Raw genomic sequence first — 18446 nt, forward strand, 5'->3', positions numbered from 1 at the left:
TGAGCCGCACGGATTTCATGAAAATCTTCATACAAAAAATCGTTTTCGGCTACAACAACATAAATAATACCATTTTAGTAATATTAGCACTCTAGTACACCCAGAAGTCACGAGCCGCCACTGTTTGTGGGTATCCACAATTTTCTTCTGTTTTGTTTTTCGTTTGTGTTTTGTAATAATAAATATAATACTCATATTGGAACTGTGAATTATTTGTGGTAGAATTCTATTATACGATTTGAATGTTAAGAATAGTACAAAATCTCATATATATTGTCAATCCTCTTTCCGTTTTTTTTTTATTTAACCCCCAAAAGATTTCTGGGCGTTTTGGATTCGGCCGCCCTTATTCTAAAAATCATAACTCTGAACAATAATACCGAAACATATTGACATAAATATAAAGACGCATTATTTTATTTATTTATTGTTTCTTTATATTGTATCTTTTTTTGCGTTAGAATTTTTAACCTCACTAGGACAAGCCTGTGTTGAGTTACGTTTATACTGGTAAGTTTTTAGATTCTCACGGCCAAAAGCATTTTTGTTGTTTGTTTTTGGGGTGTTATGCCGTGTTGCGCTAACTCCTTCTTTAGCCGACGTTTCGGACAGCGTTGCAGTGTCCATCATCAGGGCAGATCCGGTAGATCACAGATAACACATCTTCGGATCTACCGGATCTGCCCTGATGATGGACACTGCAACGCTGTCCGAAACGTCAGCTAAAGAAGGAGTTAGCGCAACACGGCATAACACCCCAAAAACAAACAACAAAAATACGTTTATACTGTTTCTAGATTGAAATCGAATAACGAAACGCATGAGAAAAGAATAGCTACAACGAATTTGAAAATGTGAGAATGAATGAAATGGCTACAAATAACATCATACATAGCTAAATGAACGGTATGCATTAGAAAGAGATAGCCATGGGTCACAGTGGGCCTATTTCTTGACGACCAAACGAGCGAGCAGAGTAGTAGAATATGATGTACTGCCACTAGGTTGTCCTTATATGTTTCTGCATTCGCTGTCTCACTTTATTTTATTCGAAAAGCATTGTGAATAATTGTATTTATTGAAATAATAAGTGATTTTTGAGTACATGCGAAAGGAAAGAATCTCAGGCTTAGGTTCAGATTAGGTTTTTGTTCGAGAATGATTTGTGCACATCTCAAAAGCACAGGAAGGCATTTTTTCACAAAAAAGAGCCTAGAGCGACATGTTTGTGGCAGCCGGTGACGGCTTGTCTGACCGACGGACTTATGTGCGATACTAAATACAGTAAATCACCAGTTTGTCCACTGGACCCAGTTCAGCAAAACCACTAGCGCTGTCTCAGTAAACTATCTTCCTTTTTAATTCATCTAAGATATAAACTTCTTATTGTGGTTTAAAGTCAATGATTCCACTTATATTTCAGCATTGATCCCATATTTTTAGGTTTTATAAATAAATAAAAATTGTAAAATTTACAAATGATTAATTTTTTTTTTGTTATTTGCTACTACACTACACACACTTTCCCAGTTAGTTGCAAATTCTCAGCCTATCTCAGCATTTCATCAAATGCCTTATTAATAGCCAAAAAATGATTCTTTTCTTGGTTTTATGTGCAGAATAAATAAATTACTTGGTTTTCACTACTAGTATGTTGCCGCTGCGTCTGTAAACTTGAATATGTATAACGTTTGTTTATTTTTATAGGCCGTTCTTCTGTACCAATGCCTTCAAAGCATTGAATTGATATCAGTAGAATGTTCCGGGGAGGTGGTGAAGGCGTTAGGAGAAGCCATTGAGCAAGCAAACGACCAGCCAAAGAAGGGTATAAAAGCTCAGAAAGTAAGTTCTTCGTTTATTTAAATTACAGTGAAACCCCCTTATAAGGTTTAAACTTAGAAGTTTTGTTTTTTGATCCATTGAAGAATGAAATTAAAAGAGCCCAATAATTTGTCCCAAGTGTCATTTTGAAAATGCATTTATATTGAAATATTGATACTCCATCCACTACTGTTGTGGGAAATACCACAAATTGGTTTATATTAAGCCCGTGACAGACCACGCTATAAGCCCGCCATATTTTCAGGGCTTGGCCTATTTCAGCATATTGCTCGCCATACACTACCAATGGGAATGTATGGTTGTATCTCTATCTCTGTTCCGCACCCACTCAACTCCTATGTGCAAGTGAGCGAGAGATGTCGGGAGTATTTAAAGAAAGTAGGTATGTATGGGCAAATACTGATAGGCGGACCGTAATAAACATATTACAAGGTTAATTGAGTTGCATTTCAAATATTATTCGATTTTCGTTTAGCTTGGGTATGCTGAGTTACCAGGTAGAAATTTTTATTAAAAATATTTTGATTATTTTCGCATTATTACACATTTAACGAGTTAAGAATGTAAATAATATGAGATATCCCTGTAATTTTCAGTGGAGCACCATATGTCTGGAACTGCCGCACCTGTCCCTGAAGCTGGTGGCGAGCAACATAGTCTCAGAGCTGAAGAGGCACAACCGACACGTGCCGGCGCTGGCCATCGCCTCGGCCCTAAACCAGAGGATCTCCGACCTGATGCCCGACTCCCAGAGTGGTTCCAAGCAGGACGCCAATGACCGCGGCCTCATGTTCTCAGAGGCGGCGCGCAGAGAGACCTTCAAGCGATGGCCGCATATGGATTATAAGTGAGTGGGATATCAACAGAAAAGGCAGAACCCGCACTTTATAAATTGTAACAAACTATTCAGTAATACCCTCATATAAGGTTTCCCCATAGTTTTCATGCTTAAAAAATGTTTTTTGATCCCTTGAAAACTGAAATAACCAATATTAGATTTTATCATGTCTTCGGTTCCTTGAAAAACCTTATATGAAAAATCTTCAATGTTATAAATGGACTTTAACTTATAATAATGAAACCCTTAGTTTTAACCACTGTTTTTAACGGTAAAAATTAATTTGTTTCTGAACCAATTACAAAGTATACTTTTTATCCTATATTTATACTACAATATTTTTATATTAAATTTTTTTTGTTACAAAAAACGGAAGATAATAAAAAATGTATTATTATTATTACTTTGTATCCTGATGACCGAAACAAGTTGATTTGTATAATTAAAAACAGTCGTTAAAACCAAGTGTTTCGGTATTATTTCATTAAAAATGGTGCCACAAAAGTATTTCTACTAAGGACGGGTTGTTTCGGAGAATTTGAACAATTCATCAAATTTCAATGTTCATTTTCGGGTTCTGTGAAAGTCCTATTCAAGTTCTGTTATTATATCATTGTAGGCTCTAGTTGTTTGACAAAACTGAAATAAAAACAGAACTTGAAAAAATCTTTCACAGAACTTGAAAATGAACGTTGAAATTTGATGAATTGTTCAAATTCTCCGAAACAACCCATCCTAAGTATTTTAAACAACTCAAACCTTATTATGAATTAGTTAGTGAAGTTTTACTTATTTCTCAACATTTTCTACAAGGAACAGAAAGAAATGTAAAATCTTAGTGATTGGTACATTTAAAAAAAATAAATTTAAAAGACTTCAATTTACGAAGAGTAATTATTTTCACAAGAAATTTCTAATAATGACACTTAAAGGTTCAAGTGATTGCTAATTTTGATGCAGAATTAAGCGTTTGGCCAAAAACCGCTTAAATCAAAATAGCATAAGTTGCATTTCACCAAAAGTCTTGTAATTGAATAATTGATGTTGTTGTGTTGCAGATGGGCCCTGCCATCCCAGATGGCCCAGGCAGGCTTCTACCACCAGCCTTCCTCCAGCGGGGACGACCGCGCCATGTGCTTCACCTGCTTCGTGTGCCTCGTCTGCTGGGAGCGCACCGACGAGCCGTGGAGTGAGCATGAGCGCCACTCGCCCAACTGCCCCCTCGTCAAGGGGGAGTACACGCACAACGTTCCGCTCTCGGTTAGTAACGCACCCCTGCTTTTGTTCTAGTGATAAATACTGGAATTTCTTCATTCTCTTTTCTACTTTATGTTAGTAAACAATCAAATTTCTGGAATATCAAAAAAGGGTTTTCCATTCTAGAATAAAGAAAAGATTTAAATTCCTCCAGATTTTTAAGCATCTACACAATAATTACATTTCTTTTAGTTTGTTTATTATTGAATTTGAATCGGTTTAACTCTCGGGCCTCTGGCATAGTCACCCGTTATGTTTCTTAAAGACGCTGTCAGAAAGTTTCATCAAACTCCTCAAATCAAAAACCTTTTCTGGAAAGAATTCACCTGTGAACCTTCAATGAACCTGTGTAAACAAATATTTTCTTTTTTTGACTGGAAATATTTACATGACATTAAATCTGTTGATGTTGCACTGGAATATTTTTACTCTGTATTTAGTATTTTTGATCTATGTGCACCCATAAAAAAACCACGCAAAGTAAATGTCAACTATCCGGTGTGGTTTGACAAATGTATAATTGATAAAATTAAATTCAAGGAATCTCTTTGCAGAAAATATAAAGCAACTAAAAAGCAATTTAGATTACTCATTATTCTCTGCAAAAAGATCTGAACTAAAAAAAGACATGTTTTTAAAAAAGAAACTTTACTTGGCTAATGTTGAAAATGGGATTAAAAGCGATGTCAAAAACTTTTGGCAATATATCAGGTCACAAAAATCAAGTGAGGGTACTTCTATAGAACTCATGGACGCGGATGAAATCATCCAGTGTCTCAGAAATTTGCAGACTACTTTAAATCGGTCTACAACCGAGTATGTCCCAACTTAGATGCGGAAAGTCTCCGGCAAGAGGTGCCGAAATTTATAGATTCAATCTCTCTTGAAAAATTTAGACCCGAGGAAGTAAAAATATGCATTAAAAACCAAAAACCCGACAAGGCTACGGGATCGGATGGAATTCCACCTCATGTAATTATCATGTTAGGGGAATATTTATACAAACCTTTATGCTTCATAATCAACCTCAGTATTGCTAATTCCACCTTTCCCCAATCTTGGAAACTCACCAAGGTGAGCCCAATATACGAGTCGGGTTGCAAAACTGAGGTACATAATTATAGACCGGTAGCGGTCTTACCATCTTTTCCAAAAAAATTTGAAACACTAATTTGTGAAAAACTGACAAATAAAATAAAACCATTTTTAGGAGGAAATCAGCATGGTTTTCTGTCAAAAAAATCTACTGTTTCCAATCTCCTCGAACTTTCACATAAAGTAGCAAAAGGATTGGACGCACAATATCAAACTGACGTGATTTATACTGACATTGCAAAAGCATTCGACCGTGTAGATCACGACGTACTCTTACTAAAGATCCATAGAATAGGCTTTGACCAACTTCTAATACAATTTCTTGCAACGTATTTAAAAAACAGAACACAATATGTATGCATTGGTGGCCATGAGTCCAGGGAATTCCCGGCATTTTCAGGAATACCACAGGAATCAAACTTGGGACCTCTACTATTCTTGATATTAATAGATGATATTCAAGAATGCATCCAAAGTACCACTTGCTTGGATGTTTACTTGGATGACCACTATGTTTGTTTTGTCCAGGTTACATACGCAACAAGTCCTGCGTTATCCCACCCGGCTATATCAATAGTTTCAAGAGGCAATTCTGGAGATATCTTCCTGACTGGTACCAGAGATGGAAAAGTATCCATTTGGAATATAGACTGCAAACTTAAACAGCAACAAGATTTTACAATTACTTTAGAAGAACCTTTACTAAAAAGTAAATGCTATGGACCATATTCCAATGTTAAAATTTCTTGGGATGAAGATTTCGATAAGGAAGAAGGTATTTATTAATCTGGTTTCCTTATATAATATATAAATATTTATTTTGCTAATGTAGCTGAGGTTTTTAATATGCCTCTATAAATAGATAAAGCTGTACTTATTATTATTAACCTTTTCGAACCGTATGTATATTTGAAAATACATAGATCTAAGAATTTTTTCCTCCCTGTCTAGAAGTGAATAAAAATTGCCAGTATTCGTTTTCCAATTAGTAGCCATTTTTATGTTTAGAAATGTGGTTTTTTGTTCAATCTAGACTGAATTTAAAAAAAAAATTGAATTTTTTTTTCTATGTTTAATTTTTATATAATTTTTTTTTTATTGTATTGTATAATATGTTATATTTTTTTCACACAGTGTACGATTTTTATTTTATGTGAAACACACACCACTAATGTTCTTTCAAATGAAATTAGCAATAACTTCTAAACTAGGAATTGAAAAAAAAAATAAGAAAACAAATAATTTCAAATGACTACCACTTTAGCAGTGCATATTTTAATGAAGTCACAGCATAACAGGTTTTTTGTTTTTCTTCATCAATTAATTCATTTACTATACTAATGTATATTCTTTTTTGTTTTGTTCTGTTTACTTATACATTTAATCTATTTGATAATTTTTCTTTTCTTTCATTCTATACTTCAAATTATTTGTTCTGTGACTGTCAACTATGTACTGCTGTATAATTATCTAAATGGCATTTTTAATATGTTTAACCTAATCAATGGTGAATAATTTCAGATGTGGAGCTTCAGTTGTCATCTGTAGCAATAGTAGGAAGATGTCAGAATAAGGATCAGCCATGCTCCAAGAGCTCTACGGCCAGCAGTAGCAGCAGCAGCGGCCAGCAGGCTGTGGAAGGCAAGGAGGGCAGGGAGAACAAGTGCCGAGTGCGCCCCGCCATTGTGTGCGCAGTCAATATGAACTGCCCCGACTTGGGCTCCAAGGGCTCTATCTGGGCCAAGGTCAACAGCGACTCAGATGTTATCACCACCAAAGCTCTCGTGCATTCCAGTCAAGTAGTTAAAGCTATGAACCATCACAACGAAGCCAAAAGCAATAGTTTGAAGAGTAGTTCCTTCCTCCTAGTGTATGATTTTCAGGGCAAGTGCGCACAAACCGTCTCCCCCCTTACCAACGGTAATGGGTGTGTTAGCTTGAAGAATACTAGTGGTAAATCTGGTGGAAGCAAGAAGTGTGCCGGCGTAGCCAACCCCAACTGTCGGAGCGGAGACCCAAACATCTACGACGACATCTACCTCTCCAAGTATATGTGTCTGGAGGATGAGCCCGAGCTGTCTCCCGAGGTGGCCTTCGTTACCGGCCTCAACGACCAAGTCACAGTCATAGATTTCAAGAGTCTCGTCGGCTCTTCCAGTAAGGATCTAGTGGGGCAAGTCAATGATATGCTTCCCAAGAACTCATTAAAATCCATGAATGGGAGCAATATTATGCCAAAGTCTATAGAATTTCTTTCAACCGTGCTCCCTAGTAACATGCAACACCCTATCGCAATTCACCCCGCTGGTGATATTGAATCCAACTTTGAGACCTATACTTTGGAATCCACTAAGAAAATTAGCATTCCTCAGTACAGCCCATATGAAGAAACTTCCGAAGCGGACTTCAAAAAAATTACTGACGAAATTGATGCCCACAATGTGAAACACAATGAAACTCTGAATTACCATGATCATTCGTTTTTAGGAATTTCGGACATTCTTTATGAGTTCAAAAATAGTGGAATAAAGATGAAAGTGCCATACAGTAAGCCTTCCACGGCTAAAAGTAGCAATGCCAAGAGCGCATCCAATGAGTCGACGGAGAGTGAAGCGCTGCTGGTGGAGTACAGCCCCCCGGCGGCCTGCAGCGCCGTGCAGTGCGTGGCTCTGCCCAGCGAGCTCTCGGCTCGTAGCGACCTCTCTATCACGCACGTGGTGCCCACTAATGACGGAGACCATTTACTTGTGGTTCTCTCCAGTAATGATCCAGGCAAAAGTGCATTCCTAGCTAATGGCTTTGACGATGGAATGGAATTAGGAATAGAAGAAATCGACCTAGAAAGTGAACCCTTTAAGAAAATGACTTCCTTCTTAGTTATGTACTCCTTAAAGTTTGATTCCACTGTAACTTTGATAGACGAACTACCAGAATGTGTTCAAGAAATATATTGGGAAGAAACACCTTTAGAAGTGTGTTTGCTGCCAAATCTCGAAGGAAATGTTCCTGGCATCGGCTTGGCCGCCACAATAGGCCGCGATGGAGCCTTGAGGCTGCTGGAGCTTACCACCCTAGAATCCATTGCAGAAGCAAAAGTAGACTCATCCAAGTTCATTTCTGTGGCGTTCTGCTCCAGTTTGGAGAAACTGTGCGCTTGTACTGAGAAAGGAGCTATGTACTTTTATGCAGTGAGAGACAGTGAAGGTGACTCGACAGAAGAATTGGACGAAGAAGAGGCGACGTCAGAGAATTGGCTCAACCAGCAGGCTGCTCAAGGCACCGCTGAAGACCCCGCTCATCCGCCTCTGAATCCATCCAATCTAATTGCCCAAAAGTCAACATTGGACGGTGAAGACTTGGAAAACTTAGTTCAGTTAGCCGGAGTCGGTGGTAAAGGAGACAATATAGTTGCTTATAGTGCCGTTGTTCCAAGCTGCTGGTGTGAACTGTTGCCTGCTCAACGACCTCGCTCGGAGAACCAAAACCTGAGTAGAACTTGGAGGTTGCAGAATACCGCCTCCACGTGGGATGAACACGTTCTGGAGCTAACCCTGCCGTGGAGTCTATCCATAGCCCACGTAGAACTACGCTTTACATTGCATTCTCCCTGTCCAACCCCACCCAACATTCAGGTCACCCTCCTGAAACAGCATTTACATGGCATTGGCCACAGAAAGGAATCTTCTAAATGCTTCTCCAAGGTTGATGACCAAATTAACTTTCATTTAATAGACTCTGAACATAAAGGACCTGTGGAAAACCCAGTAAGGAGCACAGAATATCTGAGGGCTCATAATGCCGAGATACTAGCCGGACCACTCTCCTTAGCTCAAGGTCTTGATCTTACTCAACAGTCTGGAACACTGACCCTGACTAGTCCCCGTCTGTTCAAAGCACGCGGAAGGACTTTACTCCTGCATATTAAGACCCTCTTCGATCCATCCAAAGAAATGAGCTCTGGGAAAATTTCATCATCGAAAAAAAGTAAAACTTCGGAGAGTTCAGATCAGCTTTTCACTCTTCCGGGATCGACGGTAGAACGCTTCGCAATGCCTGCAAATAATAAGAAAGTTGAATTCTACATCGGCTGTGACTGGTTACATGAAATTTCAATAACCGTCCGAAGTAACAAACACACAGATCTCCCTCTAGAAAGAGTACAACGTATTGCAATGTTAGAATTTAATGGGTTTTTAGAAAATCTTCTAGGCATAGCGTCAACCAATTCTGATAAAGAGGCACAGTCCAATGCACTGGACCTGCTGATCTGGGTGGTATCTATCCGCCTGGCTAGATTCAGGAACGCCAAACCGGAGACTGCAACCGAAGCAGAGTTCCAAAATATGAACGAGGATTGCTCTCCCTCTGATAGAGATAAACCAAAGAATTCATTCAGCTCCCGGACTGACTCCGAAAACCAGCAATTTGAATGTGTGAAGATTGTGCAGCAAAATGTGTCGGCTTTAGTGAAAAATTGCATTCTGCTCTCCAAAAGAAGCATCGCCAAAAAATGCATCAAATTGATCTTGATATGCAGCGAGTAAGTCACTTTTATTTATCATTGTCTATTACATAACACCTTTGTATTCTAAAATGTGACATTATAATTCTCCAACTTGCCATCGCTCAATGGGTGAGATATCCTTTTAGAAATAACTTGTTAGATTACAACCCTAAAAATTAAACACACCGCCTGCTTTTCAGGGGTGCCAAAAATCTGGACGAAGAGACATCCTCCCAACTGGAACTGGCCATAATGGAGAGTGTTACTTTGTGCCTGCCCCTGATTGGGGCTGTGCGTTCTGCCGGCTCTCTGCGTTGGTTCACGCAGCTCGCCATGCGTGCCGCACACCTCGACACGGACATGCGGTGCGCCAACGTGTGTGTGCAGCTGCTAAGGGACATCGCGGCCATCATGAGGGATCTGGCCAATCCGTATCATCTCATCTTGAGATCCAGGTATTTTAAGTTTTTAGTAGTTCCCCTCTATTCCAATTTTCGTTGCAAATTCTCTATTCAAATTTCATCCAATTTCAAATGTTTTCTGTGCGGGTGGTGCCCGCTTGCTCAAACTTTCAACTTTCTTTTTTCTGAACGATTATTGAAAAATATGAAACAATTTTTGAATTGTATAACTCCATTTTAATTTGAGTTTAAAAAAAAAAAACGATACAATAATGGATCTTTTCTTATTTTTAAAGCTTCATAACTCATGATGGAAATGATGTTGGGACGTACATTGACTAATAGCTACATTGACATAGAAATTAGTGTAAAAATTTCATTTTTTTAATTTTCAGATGAGCATATTTTCTGCTTTATACTTATGTTATTATTGCTCCTTAATAAAGCCATTTTCACTTGAACCTTATCCAGGCTGCCAGCTCCAGTAAATTAAATGAAATATTATGTTTATAATGTGTCCATATAATTTTGATTTTGCATTATCTCAACTCAATAAAATATGTACATCATGAACATGTTGAAAAAGTAAAAAAAAAAGGCAGGCTAGTATTTTCAGAATCGCACGCTAATTACTATGAAGAAAAATATCATTATGTACATTATTATTTACATTTATTTCATGTTTAATCGTAAGACATTTCTTCAGAATACTTAACTTTATAGAAGAAAAAAAATCTCCGATTTCAGAGACAACTGTCAAAAAAATATATTTATACGAATATATAAACAGCTTTTATTATTTCTACGTATACCTCAATACATTTCCTACATGAAAGCAACCATCAAAAAGTGTTTTCAAAGAAATAATTAACTTTATACAACTTTGAAAACACTATTTGGCCACGCCTTTTTATGTAAACGAATTTTGATTAAATTCCATCCTAATTAGCTCCGGCACGGATGGTACTAGAGCTCACACATGTGCGCAATCGCCAAACACGGTCATGAAAAGTGGAGCACGCATGTGTGTAAAAAACAGTCCACTGGTTAATCTTGCCACATTCCTGACCATCAATGCAAAAATAGTTTAATTGAATTCCTTTTAATGTTATTATTTAAACTTTCAGGTTTGGACTGTACGGCTTGCCGATGGAATCAACGATATTTGACATAGAGGCCCCTGTACTGGGCAAGTCTTCCTCTATTACCCTAACCTACGCCAGCATTGTGGCGGGAGACGCGGTGGGGGGTAGCAGCAGCAACACTAACCAGGAAATTGATCTCAGAGACCTCTACAACTATACAGGTACATACAAATTCTGAAATTTCTCTCTCCAACCTTACCAAACCACTACTACCGTGGCCTAGATTTTATTTCCGATAGAATGAGTAATGACGGGTTGTTTCGCAGAATTTGAACAATTCATCAAATTTCAAAGTTGAAATTCGAGTTTTGTTAGTATTTCACAGTACTAAACAGGATTTGAACTTGAATATTAACTTTGAAATTTGAAGAATTGTTCAAATTCTGTGAAACAACCTGTCATAAGTTGTTCATGTACCATTGGTGTTTTGTAAGAAGGACGAATAAGCCATTTAAAAAAAAATACATCCTCCACTCATGTTGCATAAAAATAACGAATTTGTATCTAGCAAGGTACATCAGAAATACCAGTTTTGGAGATATCATTGTTGCCAAATAACCGCAAAGATCGAAACCAGAAAAATGTTCCTTAGTGGATTTTGCGACACCGCAACTATTTTCGATGTGGTTCAACATCATTAAGTTAGTGTGAAGCAACAAGTCTTTGAATGACAAAAAAAAACTATTCCATTATAATGTATTGTATCTGCATGAGTATGCAAATGAACAATATTATGGCGGTCACTTAACCTTTGGAATGCCTGATTCCCGTGAGCTACGACTTCCGTTATGTTCGGCCATAAAAGGCATTCTGTGCGCTTACTGACAATAATTTTGTAATAACCTTCCGACCAATCTTACGTAATCTTTTTGTCCCAGGCAAGAGCAGCGCCGGCTGGTGGTGGCGAGAGCGCGGAGGCGGTACCGGGGGGGTGGCGGGGCTGGGTGAGGTGACGGCGCTGCGCGTGTCGTGCCACTCCGCCTCGGACGGCACGCAGCTCGAATCCGCCCCCCACCAGGGAGTCATCACACCAGCCGCAGATCACTCGCAGGTATTATTCTATGCACTTTGTCGATTGTGTTTTATTGTGCAGTTGGTTTTATCATGTAGGTGCTGTTTTGAGTAATTCTCTCTAGTCCTCCATCATGACACAAGCAACATTTCCGCTTAGTGTGATGGTAGTAGAAGATTTTCAAATATTGTCAGGTTATTCGTAACCCGGCAATGATTTGTCTTTTTAAAAAAAAATTGTAGTTTTGTTCATTGTTATTGCTGGTCCCGGACCACAATAGCTTCGTCCAGACTATCCCCACAACGCACGTGAGCCAATCCCAACTAACAAATAAATAATTAAGCCGTAGAAGGGCAAAATAAGGTGTATGAAATCATTTGTGGGACCAAAATAAAATATTCAGATATTTCCATAATCTTCAACTATTGCTAGACATTCGTTCGCACTTGTCTATCTTATGCGTCACATGCCTCTCAGAGTCTGGACTAAGCTAATGAAGCATCGACAATCGAACCGCTTGCATGAATACTTATTTGAAATGAATAAATGGAAAAAAAGGCTTTTGTATGTACGGCAAATATTGTATTTGTGCACACTGATGGTATCGCTAGCAAGAATCTCTTTATTCTGATTTACCTGTAAATAGCTCTGTGATTACATCTAATTTTTAACCCTTTGCACTTCCCAATGTGTACGTAGTACGTGGGTTAGATTCTCAACTAACATTACTGATTGTGTAATTCTTCACCTACTAATCCTCTTTACCCTCTCACTATTTTAGTTTTGGGACCTGATGGGACCGAAAGAATTTACCGATTACCTACGCGCTTCGGCCGAAACGGACGCGATGAAAAACGTAGCTTCAGAAATGAACCAAAATGACAATACCGAATGTCCCCTGATGGACTGCGAGTCCGCCTGGCCGGACCAAGCCAAGCCTCCCCAACGAGCAGACGGCTCTCCCTTTCATTATAAAGATGGCTCAAAGGTTCCAAACATTCTTATTTGGAAATACATTTACTTGGACATCACAATTCTAGTTTTATCCATTTTTCAAAATTATCTTTCATTTCTTTGTGCTTTTTATTATTATTTTTCATTTGTTAAAAAAAAAATACTTTTTTTCCCACTTCTAACCTGGGTTGGTGTTAACTAAATTTTACGTAATATTTTGTTTTGTATCATTATTGTTCATGCATCCTGTTCTGTACTAACATTGTGATGTCCTATTCCTAATCATTCTAACACTTGAATCCCGGTGGAATATTTAATTAAAATTAAAACTAACAGTTATTTTTTGTTTACCACTGAAATATGTTTTTGTCAATTGATTTACCTATAAAGACAATTCAGCTTGCTACTCTTATCGGTAAAGGCAAATGAATTAATCATATTAGTCGAGTGAAATACGTAGATTGAGAATGAATTTCTTGAATGTATTTGTTGAATGTTTCAGTGCACTAACGGCAATGGGACAGGTTCCATTCCCTGGCAGCAGTTGGTTCAGCAGCCTCCTCAGCAAATACTTGTCATAAAGCGAATGCATTCCGGAGCCAGGCACTTTGTGGTCTTAGACTTTGGATATCCCGTTAAACTAACAGACTTGGTAAGACTTGAAATCCCCCTCAATTAATACACGCTACTATGCAACCATAAACACTACAACATAATATCATGCTGTCAATGTTTTATCTGATTCCAGATTATTCCGGCGTGTCCAGAACTAGTAACCTTAAGCATCCATATATGGCTAACCAGTGAAGACCAGGATAGCACAAGGCTGGTTATGGCACCAGATATATCTGCCAAGAACCTCATCATGACGGACATCCAACCACCGCCGTTATGCCGATATTTGAAGGTTTGATAACGCATTCCCCTCAGCATTTGTAACACTCTAAGCAAAGCAGGCTATTTCATCAATATAGTATTACATTTATTGGTAAATGTTTTAGATAACTACCATCGGTCGGTACAATATGTCGACCACCAGGTGTAAAATACCACTAGGCTGGTTCTACGGAGAAGTAGCCGACTCGGTTTCCAACTGTGAACAACCCCACATCAACACTCTCACTGCCTTGCATCAGGATTTAACTTGCAGATTCAGGTAAACAAACAATCTTCTTCAACCCTTTAACCTTATCTATGCCGCTGCCGCGTAAGTATCCCTTGCCGTATGCCACAGATGTCACCATGATCAGATATAATCCATGAAGTTACACTAAAACATGGGATAGATTGCGTTGTAAAGGTTAATACAATATTGCGAATTGTAACAACAACAACATAATGGATTGCCGTATTCTTTCTGACAGATTGGCAGTTGGCAAGCTGACAGATTCATTGGACCCGTATTTGGATATGTCTGGAGGAAATGCAGCTCACATGACAGCTTATTTAGACCAACAAAATGACACCGATCCTCGTGTTCTGTCCGCCTACCAGGTAAAACTGCATTACTTAAAAATTACAGAGAAACAACTATGCTTATTCCTTGTTGTTTTTAGCGCAAGAGGGATAACAATTGTTTGACATATATTTACAAATTTGAATACAGTACTCTCTCAGTAATCCTCCATTCTAACCGACAACTACTACAGTAGAATCTCGTCCAAAATCAACGGGACATCAAAAATTATATTTCAAATTAACGAATTCCCGCGTAATAAAAAAATAAAATCGCCGAAAATCAAGTTCGAGTCCGCCCCTTCAAACTCAGGTAGTATCTTTGGAGTAAATTCATAATAATACGAATTATTCCCGTGTATATCGAATTTTCGCAGCCAATTACCGCCGCTTCAAGTTCAGTTATTCAAAGTAAATTTGTAAAAATACAATGTATTTCCGCATAAATGGCGATTTCGCGGCCGATTTCCGTCGCAGCCGGCCCTTCAAGTTCAGTTATTCAAAGTAAATTCATAAAAATATGGTATATTTCCGCTTAAATTGAAATTTCGCAGATGAATTCTATCGCGACCGACCCTTTAAATTCGGATATTTGGTGTAAATTCATAAAAATACGACCTATTCCCGCGCAAAACGAATTTTCTCGGCCCTTGAAACTCTAATATTCAAAATAAATTTGAAAAATATGACATTCCAGTGTAAATCAATTCACATTTACAATAATAATACTTTTATTTATTTTTCGGAATGACTTTATTGAGTAAAACCTCATATTGTAATATTTAAATATTGAAGACAATATTAGTGATTTCTAAACGAAAATCTGAAACAGAAAAATCAGAAAAGGAAACGGTCACATCTGGGACTCGAACCCAGGACCCTTGGCTTTCCGTGACAGTGCTCTACCAACTGAGCTAATGGGACCCTATTCCCCTCGGTCATTTTTAACTGTATCATACTTCGAATAAGAACTACTAACATTGTCTTCATTTTCGTCGATCATACATAAAGATAGTTGCCAGTAAAAATGTGCGGTGAAAAAATGAAGACAATGTTAGTAGTTCTTATTCGAAGTATGATCATACATAAAGATAGTTGCCAGTAAAAATGTGCGGTGAAAAAATGAAGACAATGTTAGTAGTTCTTATTCGAAGTATGATACAGTTAAAAATGACCGAGGGGAATAGGGTCCCATTAGCTCAGTTGGTAGAGCACTGTCACGGAAAGACAAGGGTCCTGGGTTCGAGTCCCAGATGTGACCGTTTCCTTTTCTGATTTTTCTGTTTCAGATTTTCGTTTAGAAATCACTAATATTGTCTTCAATATTTAAATAATAATACTAATTAGGACGATTTATAACCTGAGTGAGCGCTGGGCCCAAGCGCACTCAAGACCACACCCTGCTTAGTTGTCCTTATTTGATAATTTATTATATCTATTATACAAAAAAAAAAAATGTATATCTATATGGGATTGCACTAACCTACCCCCACATTCTGGAATAAAATAATAATAATTATTATTATAACCATGTAAAACTACATTTTTCGTCATTTTACCACCACGCCCGTCTTTCCGATTCAAATTATTATATTAATTATCGGGGTTCGAATTAACAGGGTTCTCCCTAACAGTCCGCTGTTATTTTTACTATATAGTTGAAAACTCAAAATCAAAAAACCATAATTCCCCTGTATTCGTATGTCAAATTCAGTAATACGCCGCATGCCCAGACTTGAGTGCCAAGCTTTGTACAGCGACGGGATAGATTATCTAACTCCTACACACTCAATTACTATACTTACTACCGTCTAGCTTGTTCTAGCTGACTATTTTACCAGCCACCGTGGTTAATTGTTGTTTTAGGATATTTCGGTTAGTCCTCTGTGTACTCTAGCAACTGTCTTAGGAAATTAATCAACTGCAAGCTGCGTTTCGCGCCATTTTACGGTTGCTTTGTTTCTTTCCCGTAAGTTGAGGTTGAGTTCAGCAGTTCGGCTCGCGGATGTATACGTAGCATTATGTGTTTTCATTCTGCCACGTTTTTTGTTTGAACAAGTTTTTCAAAATGGTGTCTTCTCGTAAGCGTAAACATGACACTTACCTTTAACGAGTGCAGTGCCGATTGTACTCCGGTGGTATTTTATTTTTACGACTGAGCGTGCCCATGGGTCCGGTGACTGCCCGAATATCATCCGTGCTGGAATTTTTTGATCTCGGCCTCACAAAAATGAAATTATTTGAGTTTACAAAGTAGTTTAAAGGACATTATTTGTTTGAAAACACCTTTTGTTTTTCCTTTAGCAGTATTATAGAAATAATAAAACCAGTTTATATATTTGTATCTATAATTTTTTTTTTGACAGTTGTCTGCCAAATGGATTTTTTTTTAGTTGAAGTTAGCTATTCTAGGGAAACGTCTTATGATGTTAACATGAAACAAATATGATAACACTATCTGCAGAAAAACAGAAAACAATAACAAAAATAAATAAATCATTGTTTTGTTCCGATATTTGAGCAAACCTCATCAAGGTAATTTTTGCCCAGCTCTGCGTATTTTCATCTGACAATGATGTGTATTCTGTATTTTTTTTGGATAAGTGAGAGAGTACTGAATTTTAAAAGTTTTACTGTTCTGCAAAGTGTTATTTTTATCATATAAATATATTTTTTCCATTTCACCATAATTTTCTTTACTGAAGTTGTATAACGAGTTAGAAACACATCTGTGTTGCAATAACTAAGACACTTGTAATTATTTCCCCAGGAATGCCTAGAGCTCCAGCAGCAGATGAACACCGTGGAAAGGATAATGGAAAGGTTCAGGACTTCTTCCCGACGCAATTCCGATGACATAGAAAACACAATATTCGAAGACTTGCAGAAACACCCGCCCGCAGCTCTGCTAAAGCAGGCGTCCACAGACAAACTTAGAACGATAGCCGAAGAAATCACAGATATTCTTCTCTATATTTGTTTCGAGTGCGAAAATAATCTTGCCAAAGTAAGTTATAACATTAATCTTCGAGAATACAATCTCTGTGGTTCAATGACAAATAGAATGTTTAACATAGGACGTAGCTAACCTAACCTATTATTTTATTATGTTGGGTCTAGCATGTTTAAATTTATAACTTAACAATATCGGATCGAAAGACTTAACTTCCAATATCGATGTCCTGAGCATGGTTGCGCTGTCGATAGCCAAACAGATACAAAATAAATAAGAATTTGTTTTACAATGGCAACACTGACGGATCTGTCTATGGATAAGCATTCCTAAACTACGGCTATTTAAAAATACAAATAAATTGACAATGTTGAGTTGATATACTAACTTTAACCTCTCAGACAAAGACTTTTATTTACTTTGCGAACTGTCAAAACGTGAAAATTTTCGTGTTATTTACGAGTTTTGTTAAAAGCTTCATAACTCACGTTTTGGGAAACGTAGCCTCATTCTAAAAAATGTTTTGGAAAGATTATGAAATTCACTATCGTATTGTATTGTTATACGTAAATATTTGCATTTCTAAATATACATTTTCTGAAAACGTCAAAAATATGTAAAAATCGCTGACCATTATTTCAAAGCTGTGAAAAATGTATTTTTTTCTGAGTATCATAAAGAAATAACACTTTATATATTGAAGAAATATAATTAAAAACTATTAGTCACCTCAAAATATTAACCGTCCAAACTAAAATATTTTTAATAAATTATTTAGAAACGCAATAAATTATGAACGAACAAGATGACAGATCCAATCGACTTAGATAATGCACCTCTACATTCCATAGATATTCTTGAATACAGACGCGTAGCGTTATTCATTATCGATACTCTGTTTTTTAAATCATGGCAGTCCGTATACTAGTGATGGAAATAAATCGATTTTTGTAAAATCTCGCGCGTTTACGTGAAAAGACGTTCTAATGT

The 18446-nt window shown here is 37.5% G+C and overlaps 1 protein-coding gene across 4 annotated transcripts in view; it reads left to right on the forward strand.

Annotated features, from left to right (window-relative positions):
* Bruce (BIR repeat containing ubiquitin-conjugating enzyme) overlaps positions 1-18446 on the forward strand; it is a 71538-nt gene that overhangs the window by 3002 nt on the left and 50090 nt on the right. For 3 of the 4 annotated variants that reach the window (XM_089641123.1, XM_089641125.1, XM_089641124.1), the window contains exons 3-16: positions 1708-1842; positions 2439-2689; positions 3739-3940; positions 5561-5807; positions 6554-9572; positions 9737-9991; positions 11065-11243; positions 11961-12133; positions 12876-13082; positions 13551-13700; positions 13797-13955; positions 14050-14204; positions 14413-14542; positions 17274-17510. In XM_089641123.1, coding sequence (XP_089497249.1) covers positions 1708-1842; positions 2439-2689; positions 3739-3940; positions 5561-5807; positions 6554-9572; positions 9737-9991; positions 11065-11243; positions 11961-12133; positions 12876-13082; positions 13551-13700; positions 13797-13955; positions 14050-14204; positions 14413-14542; positions 17274-17510 — 5499 coding nt within the window. The remainder of the gene's footprint in view (positions 1-1707; positions 1843-2438; positions 2690-3738; positions 3941-5560; positions 5808-6553; positions 9573-9736; positions 9992-11064; positions 11244-11960; positions 12134-12875; positions 13083-13550; positions 13701-13796; positions 13956-14049; positions 14205-14412; positions 14543-17273; positions 17511-18446) is intronic. The other variant, XM_089641126.1, reaches the window with a different exon arrangement.

Source organism: Hesperophylax consimilis, chromosome 16 (genome assembly GCF_061612785.1).
Source record: "Hesperophylax consimilis isolate HC1 chromosome 16, BYU_Hcon_1.0, whole genome shotgun sequence".
Taxonomy (NCBI): domain Eukaryota; kingdom Metazoa; phylum Arthropoda; class Insecta; order Trichoptera; family Limnephilidae; genus Hesperophylax; species Hesperophylax consimilis.